At 45.8% G+C, this 21508-nt stretch overlaps 1 protein-coding gene across 1 annotated transcript in view; it reads left to right on the forward strand.

Moving 5' to 3' along the window:
- The window catches only part of LOC122366349 (coiled-coil domain-containing protein 113-like), a 116162-nt gene that overhangs the window by 21056 nt on the left and 73598 nt on the right, over positions 1-21508 (forward strand). Inside the window, exon 3 of the mRNA XM_043338527.1 lies at positions 8684-8838. Within this exon, the coding sequence (XP_043194462.1) occupies positions 8684-8838 (155 nt within the window). The remainder of the gene's footprint in view (positions 1-8683; positions 8839-21508) is intronic.

A 21508-nucleotide genomic window follows, 5' to 3' on the forward strand; every position in this document is an offset into this window, starting at 1 on the left:
TAAGCCTCTGAACGGTTGTCGGTTATAAAATGATGCAATCCGCAATGCACTTAGTGTCGTATAAGCATAATGGGGAATTATGGAAGCTGTTAATGTGGCGTCGGAAATAATCTGAAACTATACCTCAAGCACATGAAATCGTGACTTCATACATTCTTGGCAAGGTCTAATGCTTCACTTTTGCATGATTCACCTTGCGTGACGTCATTTATGACGTCACTTGTGTCATAGGAGTGTTTCGTCAATAACTCCCGATCGAAATGAGCTAGCCAGTCTGGACAGCCATCAATGGACTTTGCAAGACTTGTCGAATCAAATGTTATGCAACATGTCCTCCTTTCAACAGCTTCGTGACCTGCGCTGCCCTAACATGACATTGACCTGAGGTAAACAAAACATCCTAACTTGCTTCACGTAAAAAAAAAACAAATCGACGCATCTGAGAATAGAAAACACGATTGTATTGAAATGACGATAATGCGTTTAGTTATTTACCAAGAACCTATCAAATGCCTTGGGGCCCTTGACCTGCCCTAAGAGGTCACTGATATTTTAAAATGGGGTGCCAGTCGCTACGTCACGTAACAACGGAAGCGCTCGTTTTTTTTTCCGCGAGGCTCTAGCAGCTAGCTCAATTATAGGAGCTAAACATGGGGTCGGGGAATCGCTCCCTTCTCACTCACTATTTGGCCGGGATAGTGTTTGCAATTATTGTTAAAATCTAGCATTTGATATTTCAAATGACCCATTTTTTCCCGCCCAAGTCTTTCAATTCAAGGTCATAACATCAGGTTACGTCAAGTGACCTTACCTCAAGGAAAGTTCCTGTGCTCATCATATCTACCAATATATATCTCATGATATCTACCAATACGACTATAACCAATATTAGTCGGTAAATACACCGACTAACCGATCGCTTCAGAACTTTCAGCGATTTTAATGGGCAACAGTATATGTATTTGAAACGTTTACTTTGCAAGTTTGACATTGTTGACAGAAAGGCCGGGTCAACTCAAGTCAATGGGAGAAAATTGAACTGCGCTTTTTTGGACGGAACTATACTCTGAAAACATGTGGTGCTTGATGAGATACAATACTGAATGAGAAAATTGTTTGTTTTGTTGGGGGCCATCTTTTTCGGTCTGAAAAGGCCCTTGCAGAGCTATGACATAACTATGCTGTGGTGTAGTAATTGGGTTGTGCGAGCCAGCGACGGTGATCTGCGGAAGCGAGACTGTTCCCCGTGGGACGATTGCCCTGTCGGGACGGTCCAGCCGTCTCCCAAACGGTCACCCGAAGAGGATTATGTGTCCTGGAATGGATCCGACATCAACTACAGGTTGGCTGGTGGGGTGACCTCCCGTCCAGAGAGGGAAGCATGAAGACTATGTAGGGGCGATGCGGATTGGTTTTTCCTGAGGATAGCGATGACGTAAGGAATCTAGCACCCTTGAACCTTCCTTATACTGAATGTATCTCAGGCTGCGTTCCTAAAAATCTCCTAAGCGTTTTTTTTTCTCGACATCGTGAAGGTGTCATTAACAAAAATATGAAATTCGGGAGGCTAAATTAATTATAGAAAATGTGGCCAACAGAACATTATCAGTTGCGTTCAACATAAGCGCAAGCATGTTCACACACCCAGCTTACATATGAGCCATGTAATAATTATTTTTGATAGACATGCTTAGTTATGAAATCATCTGAAGTGTTTGTAAAGTTCCACGATACGGATCTAATATCCTGCTATGCTATGACCATTTCTGGTCAGGTCATGTCTTTGAACATAGGCCAAATTTTTCAAATGACCTTTAAAGATAAACTTGCGATTCATTCGAAGCGTTTTGATAAGAGGAACGAAGAGGCTGGTAAAATTAATTTAATGCAAGTTTTAAGCTAAAAACTTTAAAGTGTTTGTGGAAAAGCAATTGGTTTTCTCATAATACCGATGGTGGCAGTTGTTGTTATTTACATGCTAAGCCGTTGACCCTAATTCAATCTGACAATATTATTCAGATTTCAGACATAGCGGTAAATGAGCTGATTGTTGTGTTAGGTTAGGCTCTTCGGTCGATTTCAGAGTGGGAAGGATGATAGGAATTAGGAGGAGACAGGGGGCCTGGGCGGGAGTCCTGGACCTCATGCTCCGCTGGGGCCGAGCCCATCACGTGGGTTGGATTGCCCTGACACATGGGTAGCCCTGGGCGGTGTTTCACGGCCCCGCGCTGCAGCACGCTGCGCTGCGCTGCTGCATTGTTGCGGCGGTTGATATGAATTGGGCTCCACGCTAGCGTTGCGAGCCATAGGTGCGGGAGCCGGGGGGGCAGTGGGTGCAGCTTGCCCCCCCCCCCCAACTCTGGGGCCGTGGGGGCGGTGCCCCCACAGCTTTGAGACGGAATACCACATTGTTTTGCAAATGTTTTCTTTTTTTGTTGAAAAAGCCGAGAGATGAAAAATAAGTGGCCTAAAACCGGTGAGAAAAGATTTGGGGGGATCCTAGGTTGATCTCTATTATGGTGTGCCCCCAGTCGGAAAGTAGTTCCCGCGCCCCTGTTGCGAGCTTCCGAGTCTGTTGATGTTTCCATGGAAATTGGAAACCCAATGCACCGGTGCGCACAACGCACCCTGTCTAAGCAAAATTTTACCATCGATGACCTCTAGTGACATGATCTCTGGCTATGACCGGATCCAAAATTAGCTGAAGTATTTTTTTCTTCTTTTTGCTACTTTTGACGCTACTTCGAATACCACTTAACCCTAGAACGCCTAGGGGGGGGTGTATCAACCCCCCCCCCGAGGTTTTTCTTAGCTACACGCCGAACCGTTTCAGATAGCCTGCTCAAATTTTCAGTACCCTTTGGGGCATCCTTTGCGCAACTTTTGGTATTTTTTTTTTGTCAAGGTCATGTCAGGTTACGGAGTTATGACGTCATAAAGGGAACAACCTCCGGCCAGATTTACGCTAAATTGGAGATTGCTTCACATTGGTATAAATGCCGACTGACCTGACGCACTGATGGATTGTTTTATAGAATCACAACTGGCTGATTTGACATTGGCACAATGTCCGTTGACATTTTGAAGGTCACTAAAGGTCAAGGTAAGGTCATTGACCTCGGTTGACCTGTAATGACTTCTTGCACTTGTATGCCATTTCGGGGTATTTTGATGCCCTGAATTCGAATTTGCTATCCATTTCAGGCATCGTCGGTTGTTTCTTGTAGTTCATTTTGGGTCAGGGTCAGGTCAGTGACGTCACACGCCTGACGTGACCCAATGGACAAATGACCTTGCAGACTTCCGATGCTCCCAACGCATCATTTTTAAAGTTATGACATCGAAATACACACCAAACGATAGAGAATTGATCAAGGATCACGTTAGTGAAGGTTTCAAGTCGACATCTCGTACCGTTTTGCCGCAATCGGCGCGGAAATCTGAAAAAAGTTAGATTTTTCCGAAAATTTGACCTTTGACCGGTCATAAGTAGGTCAAATGTTGACCTAGGACCAAAAAATATACCACCAATCGCGAGATCTCGTTGAGAGCAATCCGTTGGTTTTTTCCGCTAAGCTCTACGACCTTCCGTTTCGAAACGCCAGGGGGGGGTCGTAACAACCCCCCCCCCCCCTGGTCGTTCGTGTTATGAGAAATGGCCTGGTCGTGCGAGGGTTAAATGCCCAAAGCTGAGTTATAAGAATGATCCTCAATCCCCATTTCCCCTCCAACAGGGCGTGAGAGTCTAGGCATTCATGTGGGGCACGGGCTAACAATGACTATCTCATCGGCCATGAACATCTACTGCCATTCTTTAACACCGGTTTCGCTGCGCTGAGCGGTGGCCGTCCCGTCTGTCGGATTCTACAGCTGGCTGGTGGAAAGCGTTACCGGCCGCCCGTCCACCGCCCGCGGGCCGGACCGAGCGGTCCCGCTGACCCTTCCTGACCTGATACCGGCGCGATATGGGACAGGCAGACGGGGGTTCGGCTCAGCGAAGGCAGCGCCCACTGGTGCCGGGGACTTTTTTAATAGACCTACTGTACGGCTCTCCAGTAAAACAGTGGTTGGTTTTGCTTTTTAGGTTATATCTGGTCTTACATCAAGTGCAAATGCATAAGTATTTTGTGCCCGATTTGTGCGTATGCACATTTGCCACGACACTGTGGTCTGTGAAATTGCATCGTCGTAAGCCAAATACTTTCTGAGATATTTAGCAAAAACCTCATTTTCTGCCGTTTGGGGCATTCTGGCCGCAGTCTTCCTGGGATCGCCTATGACATCCGTGGTGCCACCTAGCGAGAGGGACGCAGAAACACAGAATCATGAATGAATCGAGCGCGTAGTAAACGGAGCATGAAAGGGAGACGCTGCACAGGCTATCCGGGTGGCCGGCGCGCAGCGTGCCCTTAGGCACCGGCTGACCCTTCGGCCTTCGGACTACCTGACATGATGCATATGAAACAGTGGCGTAGCTAGGGGTCTAAGGGGACACGTACCCCCCCCCCCCCCCATCGGGTTCAAAGGGACCCTCGGGTTCGAAGGGCCCTGCGGCGCCATTTGACCGCTGAAGGTTAACGATGGCCATATTTCGACTAAGAAGGGCCCCATGGGACTCGTTAGAGCACCTCATGGGCCCTAAATAGCCACACTAAGATCTCCATAAGGACCTCACACCGGCTTCTGAGGACCTCTTGCGGTTTTAAGGGCCCCTCGGTGGTCTCCAAAGGCCCGTTACTGGCCTCTGAGAGTTCTTACCGGCCTCTGTGGGGCCAGTTCTAGGGGCATTTCCCACATGTGATGGTCCCATACTTATTTTTCCGAGGGCCAAATAACGGTAACTTTGGGGACCCTCATCGGCGCCTATGAGGGGGGCCCACACCGGTGTCTCTGAGGGTTTCACACGCCCAACTCCAGTGCCTACACCAGAGTGCCTACACCAGTGCCTATTAAAGTCCTAACACCTGCGCATCTAAAGGCCACCCACTGCACTGGTGAGTCCTGATGGTCTTATAACCAACACCATTGAGTTGGAAATGAAAAACTGGCCATAAAACATGCATCGCACAGCCTTAGTAAAGTTGGGTATGTGGTGACTAGTGATGTCAATTATAGAAAATCGGAATACCGATACCAAACCAAATACCAACCAAAACCACGGAGAAATACCGAAACCGAACCAACTTGGGGAAATGACAGTAATACCAACTTTTTACCGATTTCTTAGCCTCTCATGCATTAGGGAGAGATCATGATTATAGTTCGTTTTTCTTAAGTTTGCCCCTCACTGTAAACGTCTTTTTGAACATAGCACGAGAATTGCTAGCTGAATTACTGAGAAAACTGGTTGGCGCACACTGATTTGACAAGATTTCACAGACGATCAATTTCATCAAATTTATTTACTATTTCACAGACTCGTAAATCGTATTTGCCAATACCTACAGGCCCACAGGGATAGACGATTCCTCAGGAATTATGTCTGAACTAATAAATAAATTGCACGGCGCTTAACATAACGTCAAATCGTCGGTGTTCAAAACTTATTTTTGAAAATATTATTCATATCTACAATACAATGTGCGCTAACCAGTTTTCTCAGTAATTCAGCTAGCAATTCTCGTGCTGTGTTCAAAGAGACGTTTACAGTGAGGGGCAAACTTAAGAAAAACGAACTATAGTGATGTCAATTACGGAAAATCGGAATACCGATACCAAACCAAATACCAACCAAAACCGTGGACAAATACCGAAACCAAACCAACTTGGGAACATGAGGAAAATACCAAACGTTTACTGATTTCTTAGCCTCTTCAACATTAGCGAGGGTTCATGATACCAACAAAATACCAAACACATTGGGATTGAAATACCAAATACTGAGTTGGTATCGGTTTTGTATCATTATACCAAAAAGTTGGTATCCGATTGACATCTCTAGTGGTGACCCTTGGTGACCTTTGGGCTTTGGTGACCTGACCTGTGACCTGACCTGGTATGACCAGTGACCTCTAAAAGCAACATATGTGCTAGACAACTGACGCCCTATCGCTGATTTTCGACAAAATGCGTTGTACTCGGTGTTATAGCGCTTTCCTTAGAAGCCCCGTGAACGGTGAAACATTTTATCTTTGACCTGACCTGTGACGTCATCGGTGACCCCGAGGTCAATGAAATTTGGTTTCCCTTGGCAAAGTTGACAGGGCTATCGAACGCCGTTTGAATTTTCCGGATTCGTCCAGTAGTTTCGGAGATACGGGGGGGGGGCAAAAAATGCCCCCCGCACCGCGCGGAAGGTGGCCGGGAGGCCCACCGCCTGCCGGGTTAAAGTATTCTGTTCATGTAGGTAGGTACAGGTCTCGCGGGTTTTAACGGTAGGTTTTGCACCTGTGTACTTCATGCTATATCTTCGTCGTCTTAAGCTTTTAAGTGTTGAAGATGCGATCGACTTGTTGGGTAACAAGCCGGCCATGATCGTGTAAAATGGCTTCATCGTAGATCGATTAGTTTCTGAGATATAACCGGAAATGTAAAAGTGCAAAACCTACCGCTTAATCTCGCGAGACCTGTACCTACCTATCTTTCTTAACCCCTTGCAAGCTTGTGCAGCTATGCTTCATGAGCTTGAGAATCTATAGCCATTTGCAATGTGCTATTGTCTATATGTTGAACTAAAAACAACTTATTTTTGCTATTTGGCTGCCATCAACTTGGCTGACATCAAAAGTAGGTATCCACGGCCGGTTGACGGCTGGCTGCCCACAGTTTGCCACGGCTGTGGGTGGCTGTGGCTGTGGGGCCACGGCTGCGGGGCGGCTAGGCTGTGGAGCATTGCAGCCGCGCAGAACTCTAGTCTCTCGCCATTAAAAGTCAGCGGGGAAGGGGGGAGGGAATATGGAAATTGCTAGTTTGGCTCCGGAAATGATCTGCAACTACATATCTCAAATTCTCAAGCACATGGAATCGTGATTTCATGCGCTCCTTGCAAGGTCTGATGCTTTTCTTTTGCTTTGTTGATCTTGCGTGACGTCATTTATCACGTTACTAGCTCGCCCAGCCTGTGCCAGCCTCTAGGCGGGGCACTGACGACCTTAACATTATCAGTCAATGACAAGTGCCTTTATTGTTCATTTTTTATTAACAGACCATATTGATAAAAATTAGGTAGGGATCTCAAACTACCAATGCCAAAGTTTGGTTAAATTCAAACGCATATACAATGAGAAATAGCCGAAAAGGAATGTTCTACAGGGTCTGAAAAGCATAGTAGTAGACATTTCGTCTAGTCTGAAATGTGTCCTATTTTTTCATACAAAATGTATTTTTTATCTTTAAGCGCCCGAAAGATATCGGCGCTTTGGGATAGCATTATAAAAAACGCTCGTAGGTATAAAAAAAATAATTCAAACGTCTCGCCTATCGGCTCGACGTTTAAAAAAGACCAATCTGTTAGGCTAATCCGTTCCCGTTAACTTGAAATCTAGGCTCTTTCTTGCTAACGTCATACACCTCTGGTCATATCTGGTAAAGACCTTGGCAATCTGGTAAAGACAATCGAAATTGCTCTCTAGCGCTGTCCATTTATATTTTTGAGACGAATGGCTCCGGATTATGTGGTTTTAGCATATAACGAGCAAAACTGCTATCTCAACTCCATTCCCCATGTTAGATATGAACATGTCCATTTAATATTTTTATTTTTTGCTTTCCGCGGTGTTTTGTGGTGGCGTTTTTCTTCTCAGGTGGACCGCGGTGGTGCGGTGCGGGCATTTTTCTCTTATTTTAATTGCTATCTGTTTTGTTTCTTTATTTTGTTGTTTCTTTCTTTTCCGCATCGTTTGCGGTGGCATTGTTGCCGGCGGGCTGATGGCGTTCGGTGTGGTATTTTTTCTTATTTTTATTGCGCTCGCGGATATTTTTCTTTTTTTGCGATTCGGAGCGGGCGTCCACGGCGGGCAGGGCGGCTGTTTTTTATGTATCGTTTTTTTTTTGTTCATCTTTATTTTTTGGTGTTTGCTATGACTTTTTTCCGGCGGGCAGCGTTTCATTTATTTTTTATTTCGCCGCGTTTGGGGTGTCGTTGTTTGCGGTTGACTGCGGGCATGCGGAGACGTACAGTCCACGGCATAAGTAATGTGCGGTTTTAGTCCTGGGTATGTTCTGCTTTTGAACCTGAAGCTTAGGAATGAGTAGCCAGACCACAATGAAACTTTGAATGTAGCTAACCTGTATCGTTACCCTTGCAGCTGCAACTTTATCTATTGACGTCTTCTTTTCGATCACTCCGCATTAAAAAATCGCCAGTCACAGCCATCCATTGAGATTGGTAAAACCGCACATTACTTTAGCGGTGGGCTGTACAAGGCGGGGGCGTTTTTTCATTGTTTTTATTTTCCTGCGGCGTTTGTGTTGTCATTGTTAGCTGCGAGCGTTTCTTTCTATGTATTTAATTCAATTTCTAGGTCCTTTTTTCCTTTGGTCCGGCGATGGTAGGTATTGCATTGCCACTCCGTGTATCGGACTGTCAATAAAGAAATATTTCGTGTGGTCTGATAAATTTGTGACACGGAATGGAAAGAAATATACCATTCCAAAATGTCGGAAAATAAGATATTGGCCACTTGTCAGCCGCTGATAGTCTGTTTAGGTCGGCTGTGACGCCGCCCCGCGGCTGTGCGTGCAGGGACGGGTCGGCCTGAGCGGCGGCGTGCGAGGAGCGCCACTCAGTCGGCTGACACCTGAGCAGCGCTGTGACGTGGCCAGCCGGGAGCTGGAGGAGCTCAACGACTCGCTGCGCCAGCAGGAGGGCCAGCACGAGCGCAGCCTGCACAACCTCAGGCAAGCTCAGCGGCTGGCGCCAGGGGGGGGGAAGGGAGGGAGGGAGGGAGAGAGAGAGAGAGAGAGAGAGAGAGAGAGAGAGAGAGAGAGAGAGAGAGAGAGAGAGAGAGAGAGAGAGAGAGAGAGAGAGAGAGAGAGAGAGAGAGAGAGAGAGAGAGAGAGAGAGAGAGAGAGAGAGAGAAAAAAAACAGTGGTCCACGGTCAGTATTCTCTTCCCGCCGCTCTGCTTCCGTGAAACCATCTCACCGGACTTGATCTCACCATTACGAAGTCAGGATGAACACTGGCGCCATCTACAAAATTAGTACAAAACGACATCTGTTCGTGGCATTTAACCCTCGCCCTGGCAGGGGGGGGGGGGTCGATGCGACCCCCCCTAAGGTTTTTCAAAGATAGCGTAAAAACGGCGGCGCGCAGCGCCGCCAAATTTGGCACAGCCTATGGGGCAACCTTTTTACATGTGACCTGAAAATTTCAGGTCCGGGTGACCTTGGGTCAGGTCACCAGGTCAGAAAAACCGGTACAAGGTCATGGTCAAATTTCAATTTTCTTTTCGCACCTGTCCTGCTCACAGTTTTGAACTGATTTCCTTCAAACTTTCAGGGTGTGCTAAGTTCACCGAGTTGTATAACATATAGTTCGGGTTTTTTGAGGTCACTGACCTGAGGTCAGTTAGAGGTCATTACGTCGTAATGTTAAGCCTATGGGAAAATACAAAATTAGGAAAATACTGGGGATATCCGCTTCGTTCTATCACTTTTGTGCTTTGAAACCACAGTACTTAACAGCAGGTCACTTGGTGCTTCTTTGTTTGGTGTACTTATCCATGGGTCAGGTCAAATGAGGTCAACTGAGGTCAAATGACGTTTTTGCCAATAACTTGGCACATAATGACGCTAGAGCTTAAAAATAGTGTCATTGTGTTCCTGGTGATCAGCCGAATCGAATGATATGCAATATGATGCAATTTGGTTAACTTGAACTTAATTGATTAATTAAAGTTTACTTAAAAATTAAGAAAAACTTTAAGTACACGTAAGAAAGCTAAAAAGTATATCATTCGACGCGCCTTGACGTGCTGAGTTCACTGGTGCTTTTCTTTCTGCTCTATCTTAATTAGATCAAAAGTTATAAGCGAAAAACTTTTGACCTGTTTTTAGCGAAATTTTTACATTTATACCCCCCAAAACCCCCCTAAATATTGACCTAGAGCAACCAACTTTGCACAGGGGCGAGAACTCCGGGGGGCCCACCTACCTACTAAATTTGGTGTTTCTAGGTGCCATAGGGGCCAATCGCGAGGGGGGGGGGGTCGCATCGACCCCCCCCCCCTGCCAGGCCGTGTTATGAAAAATGCCCTGCCAGGGCGAGGGTTAAGCACAATTCACTTCGTGGACGCAAATGTTTTTATGCAAAATTACGTGGACGATAAGAAAAGAACCCAAGGAAAAAAGCGGGGTCACGGAGTTGGAGTTGCTTGACGTCATGGCGACTAGCCAGGGCCAAGTCTTATACAGGGCGTTAACTGGATATTAGCGGTACACGCTGCTCTCGATTTTTGAAAGTTGTGGGTTGGTGTAATTTCCCCCCATTATTTCACGGCTCCTGATTCCAATGATGCTTAAAAAATGGAAATCAAATAGCTGGTCGGACAATTGGTAAGTTCCTATGCCGCTCGGTAGAATTTCTAGGTAAATTTTCACGGTAGCGTTTTTTTGCAGTGGTCGATAAAACTTCCAACGTGCCAACGCTCGTTGGAGCAAGATATTAGCAATACTTGGAAGAGCTGGAGACAGTCCGCCCGTCTACATGGATGCTTCATTACGCCTAAAATACAGCATTGACTCATGACTTTCTAATCGTCCGGTGCTGTCAGTGGTCGATAAAACTTTCAACGTGCGAACGCTCGTTGGAGCAAGATATTAGCAATACTTGGAAGAGCTGGAGACAGTTCGCCCGTCTACATGGATGCTTCCTTACGCCTAAAATACAGCATTGACTTATGACTTTCTAATCGTTCGGTGCTGTTATCGGCTGCTCGGTACCGCGTGTATGTTCCCTCATTCACTCCTGGTCACCCTTTGGTCACCCCTCGCTTGGTCGGGCCAGTCGGCTATTTTTATCCTCTTTCCGGCTAGGCCACCCGCTGAGCTCCCGCCGTGCCGCGCCGTCTGCGAGGGACCTGACCCTTCTGCCGGCAGAGGTTTCTCCAGGTGTCTCCAAGGAGCCATCGTAGCGCTAAGGGTGTGCTCCGCATACACATACATTGATTTTCGCCCTTACTAGCAGGGCCGCTGGCACGCGTTGGCAGCGCCCCGCGGGCATTTTTTCGCTTAGGGTCATTTTGTGGTAAGGAGGATCAGAAAATCACCCTTCCAACTTTCTCCAGGCCTGGGTGTTTTATCGAGCGCGCCTGAAAACGCACAGTGGACCGGAATCACACTTCGATTGCGTTACTTCGTATTAGGTAATACGATCAAAAGTGCGCTCTTTCTCAATCAATAAGGACAAGTGCGTTAAAACACACTTATAAACTTTTAAATTAAAAGCTTTAAAATGTTAAATTTCAACATTTCTACTCTGATGATAATCGTTAGTTGTTTCAGACTTTGGCATGAAAACGTAGGCATTCAGATCCACCGTGTGACCGGTCACCGTATGCAGTAGTGTGATGGTGTGAGTTGGGGAGTCAAGGCCGTGTGGGGAGAAGGTGAGGAGATACCGGTGTGCCGACGCGGCGGATGGCAGTGATTATAGACAGTTGTGCATGTATTGTTCATCTAGCATATCATTTGCTTGGGCAAATTTATAGGCATGGCGCCTGTTTATCCGTCTAATTCAAAAGAAAGGTGTGAGTACCAATACTGGTCGTACTTTTCATAGTCTCAAAGAGAGCCTGAAGAAACACACGGAAGGATTACATAAGGACCGGCCTATTCGGAAAGAAAAATGCTGGCGTCGGCATTGTTGGGCACTGGCCAATATCAGTCTGGGACACAACCATCAGGTAAGAAGGACGTTTAAATTATCGTTGGTTGTATACGTGCATTCTTGCATTGTTATGTTTTCTAATGGTGGTCATATGCAAGTTAGTGTAGTGTTGATGTTTGTATGCTGCTCCAGAACGTTTCGGTGCCCAAGTAGATATCTTGGTCGAAACGACACCATCATTTAGAAATTAGTCACGGCTTAATTAACCCTCGCACTTAGAGAGGTGGGGCCTGAGGGGTGTGTCGAAAGCCCCCCTCGTTTTTTTTCGCGAATAACTCGCGCAAACAGTGGCTGATCGCGACAAAACTTACAACATCTACAAGTGAATTCATTTTGTACATACCATAAATGTTTCATGACCATGACCCAAATGACCTTTGACCAGTCACCTGCTTCTTCAGATTATTCAGGCCGGAAGCGAGATTAGCGCATACTCGTATGTCAGCACACATATTCCGTGTGTTTTCTGTTTTTTTTTTGTAGCTATTAACGTTGTAACATGTGAGATGTTGTTTGTGCCATGCATAATAGTGGCTCCAAAGGTCACTTGAAGGTCATGTCAAAGTCATTCACCTTAGATGACCTTAGATGACTTTTCGGGGTGTACATGCTTGTAAGGTAGTTTTTGGAGCTGATTTCGAATGAAGCGTCCATTCGAACATTTAGGAAGTAATTGTGGTGCCTATGTAACATGTCACTATAAAGTTTTAGCCCGATATCGTTGAAAATAGCTAAGGTATACGCGTCATAGTCAAAACTTCACTATAATTAACTTTTCAAATCGTACGTTTTTTTCGTGCATTTTAAACATCGTACACCAATATAAAAAGTACCGGCGAGTTACTGAGCTTAAATAGCATCCAATAGACATCCTTTTTGTTGAAAATTTTCAACTTTAAAATTTGACCTTTTTGACCCGAAAGTGACCTGACCTCAGCTATACCTATTAAGCTGAAGATGACCTTCAATGACACAAACGTCACTTATTTCAAAATCTATGGCCTGAATGAACCATATAGGTCACGAAACATGTGACATGTGACCCGTGACCGAGTCATGATTTAAGCTTTCTGTTGTGATGACCTGGCCTTGACCTGAAAATCAAAGTACAAGTTTTTCAGCCTCAGGGTATCTTAACCCTCGCATGTGTAGGGGGGATCGGATGGACCCCACCCCTCCCCCCATGGTTTTTCGCAAATAACTCGCGCAAAAAGCGACCGAGCGCAACGAAACTTTCAGTGCCCTCGAGTTGATCAATTTTACACCTACCCTGAAAATTTCATGACCCTGACCCAAGTGACCTTTGACCTGTGACCTATTTCTCGAGGCCATGTTTGGCCGGAATCGCGATTCGGCGTATGTCGGCTCGCATTAGCCGCGCGTTTGCAAGCTTCTCGTGGTTTCAAACGCTGAAACACGATATTTGATGCTGCTCCCATGCATTTGGGTACATGTCAAGGTCACCTGAAGGTCAGGTCAGGTCATTGACCTTTGGTGACCTCGGTTCACTTTTTCGAGCTGTACATGTTTCTAGGCTAGTTTTTGGAGCTGAATTCGAATTTAGCATTCATTTGAACATCTACGAAGTAGTTTTAGTGCCTTTGTAACATGTTACGAAGCTGTGAGAGGCGGTTGACACGTACTACGAATACCCGTCCCGACGCCTATTGGTTGACCTGACCTGACCTGACCCGACCTGGTCTAAATGCTTGAAGACATCATTTGTGATCAGAACTAACACGATATTCGTGATCAGCACCCCGAAAAACCCTTTAGCAGCCACACTTTACGACTTTCTAACAGGTCCCGATATTCCCGACTTTGGGTCATTGACCTGACCTGGAAGGTCAACTAATGACCTAGGACCTTAAAATCGGGTATCATCGGATTCCTCTCGTCAAGGGCAACAGGCTCGTTTTTCCGCGAAGCTCTAGCTCTCTTTACTCTCAATCTTTACTCTCGCCAGCTGCGAGGGCTTTTTTCATAACGCGGACTGTGAGGGAAAGGGTTGATACGACCCCTCCCCCTTGGCGATTGGCTCCTATGACACTGTAAATAAGACACCAAATTCACAGGGTAGGTGGGCCCATAGTGAATCTCGTCCTTGTGCAACGTTGGTGACTTTAGGCCAATACTTTAGGGGATTTTTTTGTGGGGGGCTGGTACCTATAAATGAATATTTTTCTAAAAGAGGGTAAACGATTTTCCCTAATTACTTTTTTCATATCGCAAATCATTCGACTCGGCGGATCACAAGGAATGCAATGAAATCATTTCTAGCCTAGCGTAATGCTCTAGCCATGGTGTGCCAAGTCATTAGTAAAACCGTAGTTTGACCTCAGTCGACCTCAGTTGACCCGATTTAGTGTTCTTGCAGCATGCAAACACCAACTTGATGAATACTAAGGTATCACAACACACAAACGTTGAAATCGAGCATATGTCTCAAGTTTTCACAGTTGGAGCCATTCGGGAAAATTTATTTAGACTTCGTCATGACCTCTAGATGACCTCAGGTCAACCGAATCGGAAAAACGGGATGCATGTGATGGTATGCGATGAGCTTAGCATATCCTGAAAGTTGGAATACATCGATGAACAACTCTAGATTTTATGGAAAGAAATAGTGTTTTTCGCAGGCATTTTGACAATGTACCGGTTGTTTACCTTGGGATTTGACCTGAGGTCACCGGAGCTCAGTGCTCCCAGGACACGTGTCAAATGAATGCTTCAAATTGTGTCTGATACTTGGTAGCGCTACGTTCCACGGCACTCACGTCGAAAAGCTCTTCATTCGGTTTCCGCTCAATACTCGTATGTCCAATATTAACCTGACCTTGTACCGATTTGTACCGGTTTTTGTGACCTGGTGTCCTGTCCTGAAATGACTGACACCTGAAATTTTCAGGATATGTGGCAAAAGGCTCATTCCCAGACGTTGTGCCAAATTTTGCGGCGCGCGCTACGCGACACCACCTTTTACGCTATTCGCGAAAAAAAAACTTAGGGAGGCTGCATCCCCCCCCTCCCGCCAGGCCAGGGCTAAGTTGGAGACAGTGATGAGACTAAGATGTTCGTTGGAGCAACTCCAAGCATTTTATCGACCTCTGGGTGCTGTTATCGGCTGCTCGGTACCGCGTGTATGTTCCCTCATTCACTCCTGGTCACCCTTCGGTCACCCCTCGCTGGGTCGGGCCAGTCGGCTATTTTTATCCTCTTTCCGGCTAGGCCACCCGCTAAGCTCCCGCCGTGCCGCGCCGTCTGCGAGGGACCTGACCCTTCTGCCGGCAGAGGTTTCTCCAGGTGTCTCCAAGGAGCCATCGTAGCGCTAAGGGTGTGCTCCGCATACACATGCATTGATTTTCGCCCTTACTAGCAGGGCCGCTGGCACGCGTTGGCAGCGCCCCGCGGGCATTTTTTCGCTTAGGGTCATTTTGTGGTAAGGAGGATCAGAAAATCGCCCTTCCAACTTTCTCCAGGCCTGGGTGTTTTATCGAGCGCGCCTGAAAACGCACAGTGGACCGGAATCACACTTCGATTGCGTTACTTCGTATAAGGTAATACGATCAAAAGTTACTCTTTTCTCAATTAATAAGGACAAGTGCGTTAAAACACACTTATAAAGTTTTAAGTTAAAAGCTTTAAAATGCTAAATTTCAACATTTCTTCGCTGATGATAATCGTTAGTTCTTTCAGACTTTGGCATGAAAACGTAGGCATTCAGATCCACCGTGTGACCGGTCACCATATGCAGTAGTGTGATGGTGTGAGTTGGGGAGTCAAGGCCGTGTGGGGAGAAGGTGAGGAGATGCCGGTGTGCCGACGCGGCAATTGGCAGTGATTAGACAGTTGTGCATGCATTGTTCATCTAGCATATCATTTGCTTGGGCGAATTTATAGGCATGGCGCCTGTTTATCCGTCTAATTCAAAGGAAAGGTGTGAGTACCAACACTGGTCGTACTTTTCATAGTCATAGTCCAGGTCCTGAAATGACTGGCACCTGAAATTTTCAGGATATATCGCAAGAGGCTCATTCCCAGACGTTGTGCCAAATTTTGCGGCGCTACGCGACACCACCTTTTACGCCATTCGCGAAAAAAAAACTTAGGGAGGCTGTATCCCCCTCCCGCCAGGCGAGGGCTAAGTTGGAGCCAGTGATGGGACTAAGATGTTCGTTGGAGCAACTCCAAGCATTTTATCGACCTCTGGTTTTTTGGTAGGTAGTTTGGTGCAAGAGAATCTAGGTAAAATCGGAATTAACCTAAGTAGGTAGTTTGGTGCAAGAGGCCTCGGCTGCTTTCCTCTTGCACCGAAAACCGGAAAGAAGTACTCGCGGAGCAATTTTTGACGATTTGACGGTGAACTCGGGCTTCCAAAATAACTGGCAAAACCTTAGGTAAAATGATTCAATTAGTAACAATAGGCACAATACATGATAATCTATGGGTACTTTTATGTAAATTAGGCATTACAAAATGCTTAGACAATGATAAATCAATGCTTTATGAGTGAATAATAATACAATTGACCAAATGCTCCATGGGTTCGCAGAGGTGCTTCCCCGTACCAAGGCAATAAACTTCCGTACCAAAACAACCACGTTGAACACTCACTCGTTGTCATGGAAACGAAGCTTATTCGTTCAAATAATTTAATGTATAAATAACTTTCATCGGTACTTACATAAATGAAAAATGATTTCATAATACCAAAATGTATATTAATAAAAACAATATCCACTTCATAGTTTCCTTTAGTTATTATTTGCTTCCGCCCACAAATAATTCGTCGCCAAACAGCCAATCAAAACAAGTCAAATCCTTAACCCTCTGCAATAGGGTTGGGACCTATCTGTATGCTCTGTATGTTTTGGTAAAATAAAAAAGCTCAGAATTTTTAATGATTTAATTTAAAATCACTTTGTTAAAAAAATGCCTAGTTAGTTCAGAAATTAATTATTTGTGGCTGAAAACAACTTGCTTCTGATTGGTCGGGCTAATCATGACGTCACATGTAGGTATATGACTGTCTGTATATTTGGCGCAGTTGAGACATACATTGTCTATGTATTTTCCTATGGTAAATCGGAGTGATTGGTCGTGTTTTCAGTGTCTCTTTATTTTGCGCTTGTATTGCGTGGCTAAGAAGTTTTATAAAGAATGGCATATACTAAAATGTTCCTTTAATAATGGAGCTTCAATGTCTGTGAGTTTTATTGGCAAGCGAAAACTGATTTCGCTGTTATTTTATCTGGAAATTACTCATTTTTTAGGTCAATATTCAAAATATTTTACGGGAACAAGTTGGCACTTTTCTTGATTTTTGCACTCAAATCGCGTGCGATTCAACTATATTGGAACTTACAAAACAGCTTGGTGATTAATTAACTGTGTTGTTATGGCACTGTTTGCAAAGCATGGATAATGAAACTCTGCCAAAGACTTAGCTACATAGCAATGCCTCAAGTAATACGCAGGAGGGACAGAATTCAGAGTCCGATCGAGAAGAATCGGTGCAAATGCTACGAAGACCAGGCAGCTCTGATACAATAGCTAGTCGTCTCACTACTCTCACTCCATTAGACCAGCTGATTCCTGACAGCACCGACTCGGATGCAAAGATGGAGCTCATCTTCCAAGCCAGAAACCAGTTCTTTGATGGAAGATGTGATGCTGCCTCTGTCTCTGCTTTGTTGGCCAGTTTGGACGGGGCGGAGCTCCGCTCCTTGCGTGAGCGGTTATTCGCCTGTCATCCAGAAATAGTTCCTCCGTTTGCTGGCCGTTCCCTGATTAGGTGCAATACGGGGAGATGTAATCAGGGAAGTAACTTTCCATATGAAAGGGGTGCAGGTGCACCCCCGTCCCCATCCACTAGAAGTGCACCCCCATAGGCTAAGCGGCGCCCCACACGCAGTGTTGCCAGGTCGAGTGATGCCAATACCTCCAGAAAATGCTGTAAAAATCTCTAGAAACCTCTGTTCCATTACCGCTGATTATGACTCCTATACCTCCATACTTGCCTCCGTATCACAAACCGTGGCGCTGTTTCAAAGCACGCTGCCAGCGCGTGATGACATCATCAAGCCCATTGCTGCAACACTACCAAAGTGTTGACGTCAGCGCGCTGGCAGCGGCTGGCAGCGTGCTTTGAAACACCGCATTTGTATCACCAATGAAGATTAATTAATATCGCTCATCTTTCGCATGCCTTCGCATTTGTCGACAATGCTTGGTGCCCACGGAATGACGATCGAACTTTTAGCTGCAGCCGGCTGCCTGTCGCCAGACCCTAAATTGTGATCAAGCCAAAATGTTGATAATTTTTACTTTGACCTAACCTGTGGGCTGTGACGTCATCGGTTACCTTGAGGTAAATGAAAGATGGTTTCGGTTGACAGTTTTATCAGCCGTCATTTGAATTTTGACAATCGGCTCGGCAGTTTCGGACTTCGGAGATAGGAGGGGGCTCTGAAGTGCTTCTCCCTCTCCCCCCCCCCAGTCAGCCGCGCTATAGAAAATACCTACCTCAGTCAGGCGCGGGTTAATCAATTACATTTCGTTTCCATCAATCTGTAAAAAGGGTGTTTTAGCATGCAATACTTTAAAATAATTGCATGAAATAAAGTATCTATGCAAATAGTTCTCAAGACAAGAGATATTGATGCTACTTCTCGCATTTTCAAATTACCTCTAGAAAAAACCTCTAGAATCCGGTATTTTTCGAAAACCTCCAGGAGCCCCAAAACGCTCCCCTAAAACCTCTAGATCTGGAGGTTTACCTCTAGACCTGGCAACACTGCCCACACGCCGCCCCACACGATTAGCTCTAGAGCAGATGGCGAGGGTGATTTCCCGGCTACATTCCATCTCGGCGTCGTGATGCTTGTGGGCTTGGAAAGCGTCCAGTCGTATGTAGGGTAGTGTAGGGGTAGGGTTGAGTTCAATAAGGTCCTTACATTTGAAAGGTTTGAACAACCCGCAATCAGCACAACATACCACAAGTTAAATAAAAAACTACCACTAACTCTAAAACTAAAAAAAACTAACTCCGCCCAACTAATATTAATAAACATTACAGCCAAACTAATGGCCAAAATAAAAATATATCTCAAATCCTAACAGTTATCGCGGGTGATGGCGCCATGAGTTGCTATTATCCAAAACAGATGCAAATAAACATGTCTGTATGTCCTATGTATGTTTTTTTGTCTTAGATCTGGGTATGTTTGGCATCTGCAACTCTTCATATACACATTAACCCTATTTCGGACGGGGAGGCCTTTCAGGATTTTCTTGTACAATTGCCAAACGCCGCGAGACATGAGCGGGTTTGTTGACCCCACCTCAGAAAAGTTTGCAAACACGTCAGAGCTTGAGTTTTTCACGAAGTTATTTCCCGACCCCCACCAAACACGATTTGGCAGCACTGTAATGAGGCCTGCTGGGCGTGAAGTTTTCCCTTCACCATAGGGTTTACACACAAACTGGTCAAAGTTTGAGCCAGGATATACTAGTCTAAAAATGCAAAAAAACGAACAAATTTTGGCATCAATAGATTCAGCATTTCATCGTGTGCCTCAAACCGTCCATCATTTGGCCTCAAAGGAGGTAAAAATTGTTCAAAATCGAAGTTGAAAAGATGCTTTCTGAGCACATAATCTGGTAGCAATCACGTGACCTGCTATAAGCAGCTTATCGATAATTTACAAACATAATTATTAATATGCTGCTTTAAACAACATTAACCATACATTTTGAGCTTTCAGTACTTCAAATAAGGTCAAAACATCGCAAAACACAAAAGTTAATACAATAGTCACGTGGGTGTCAGGAAATGTCACAGGTGCGTCAAATTTGTGACTGGGGCTTTACTTTCAAACATCGGATCTACCTGTTTCTTAAAGGTATCTTGTTATTTCCTCTCATCAAGTCTTCAAAACAGTACCTGCAGTATGTGTCGTTCGTATATCTCAGAATTTTTGATCTGTGACCTGAGGTTAGGTCAGAGTCGTGACCTTTACATTGCAAGCCTATGGAAAAGTATTGAAATGCGACCTGCACCTCGGGTAAACGAGTCAAAACCACCCAATTCTTTAAGAATAATGACAAATTATCTTATCTGTAATGATCCAGGTGCCATTTACTGACAGGGACACCGGAGAGGGTTATCTGAGCCGAGATCATGTGAGGTGATATCTATCATACATCAATGCTCACAATACTTACAATATTGACAATGCTTTTGCTTACAACACTTACAATACCTACTTACGATGAGACCAGCAAGCACTCTGCCGTTACAGTTCTAACTTCTGTTTCGAAAACCGACGTTACACACATTCGCTGCCAGCATAACATGTATTGCTTGACAGTAACAAAATACAATTGACATCTGAACCCCAAACGGACCGCCATCCACTCAAATTTTATTACCCTGACCGGTCAGGGGGCGAATGGAGGTCATCTCCTGGGCATTACACTCAGCCCTTAAGCTCAGGCTACACTAGCGACGTTTTTTCGGTTTCTGCGGGATTTCGGTTTCCGCGTTTTTTCGGTTTCTGCGTTTTTTCGGTTTCTGCGTTTTTTCGGTTTCTGCGTTTTTTCGTTCCAATCGGAGCGGCCTCTGCGAATGCGTGCTATGCAGCAGCCGCATTTGTGTACGTCGTATTGTCTGATCTGTTGAAGTTGAGCCGCAGTAAATGGATCGTCAAACATTATTAAGAGTTTTATTTTTGCGCCGTGAACGCGAGAGACAGCGACGAAGCCTGTGGGTTCGCCCGGTGCTGTTGCGCCGAGAAGAGTGCGGCGAGTTCCACACGCTAGTACAGGAACTGCGCCAGAATGATCCTGAGGGCCATCGGCGCTACTTCAGGATGAGCGTCAATGAATTTGACGAGGTGCTCGGCAAGATCGAGCCCGTCATCACGAAGGAGATCACGCACCTGAGGAAGCCGATCTCGGCAGCAGAGCGCCTGGCGGCAACGCTGCGGTAAGACCTGAAGCCTCTTCATACTTTCAATGCGCGTATAATTCTCAATGAAACACATAAGCTTGCATAACCAGAAAAGGTGCCTCAATTTCCAATCGACTAATTACGAATATGACATAGGCGCAATGACAACAAAGGACTGACATTTTTTAATTACTACATATGTGTACACCTTTTGCAGTTACCTGGCGTCAGGTGGGACTATGAAGTCTGTGGCAGAATCTTACCGCATAGGCTTCGCCACGATCCGCCTGATCGTCCCTGAGACATGCCGCGCCATCTGGGAGGAGCTCGGACCAGGGCTGATGGGGCTACCGTCGCCCGAGCAGTGGCGCCAGCACGCCCTGGATTACGAGGAGGAGTGGCAGTTTCCCAACTGCTGTGGGGCGGTTGATGGAAAACATATCATGGTCGACAAGCCTGCCAACAGTGGCTCAATGAACTTTAACTATAAAGGGTTCTTCAGCATCGTGCTGATGGCTGTGGTGGACGCGAAGTGTCGCTTTCGCTACATCAGCGTGGGCAGCCACGGTCAGGAGAGTGACGGGGGAGTGTGGGGAGGAAGCGACCTGGGTCGGCTGCTGGAGGACCAAGACAACGGCGGGCCGCCTGTTCTGCCAGGCCCAGAGCCGCTCCCTGGCTCCGCAGTGACCGTGCCTCACGTGTTCGTGGCAGATGAGGCTTTTCCGC

This window comes from Amphibalanus amphitrite, unplaced genomic scaffold, assembly GCF_019059575.1.
Source record: "Amphibalanus amphitrite isolate SeventyFive unplaced genomic scaffold, NRLGWU_Aamphi_draft 000799F_arrow, whole genome shotgun sequence".
NCBI lineage: Eukaryota > Metazoa > Arthropoda > Thecostraca > Balanomorpha > Balanidae > Amphibalanus > Amphibalanus amphitrite.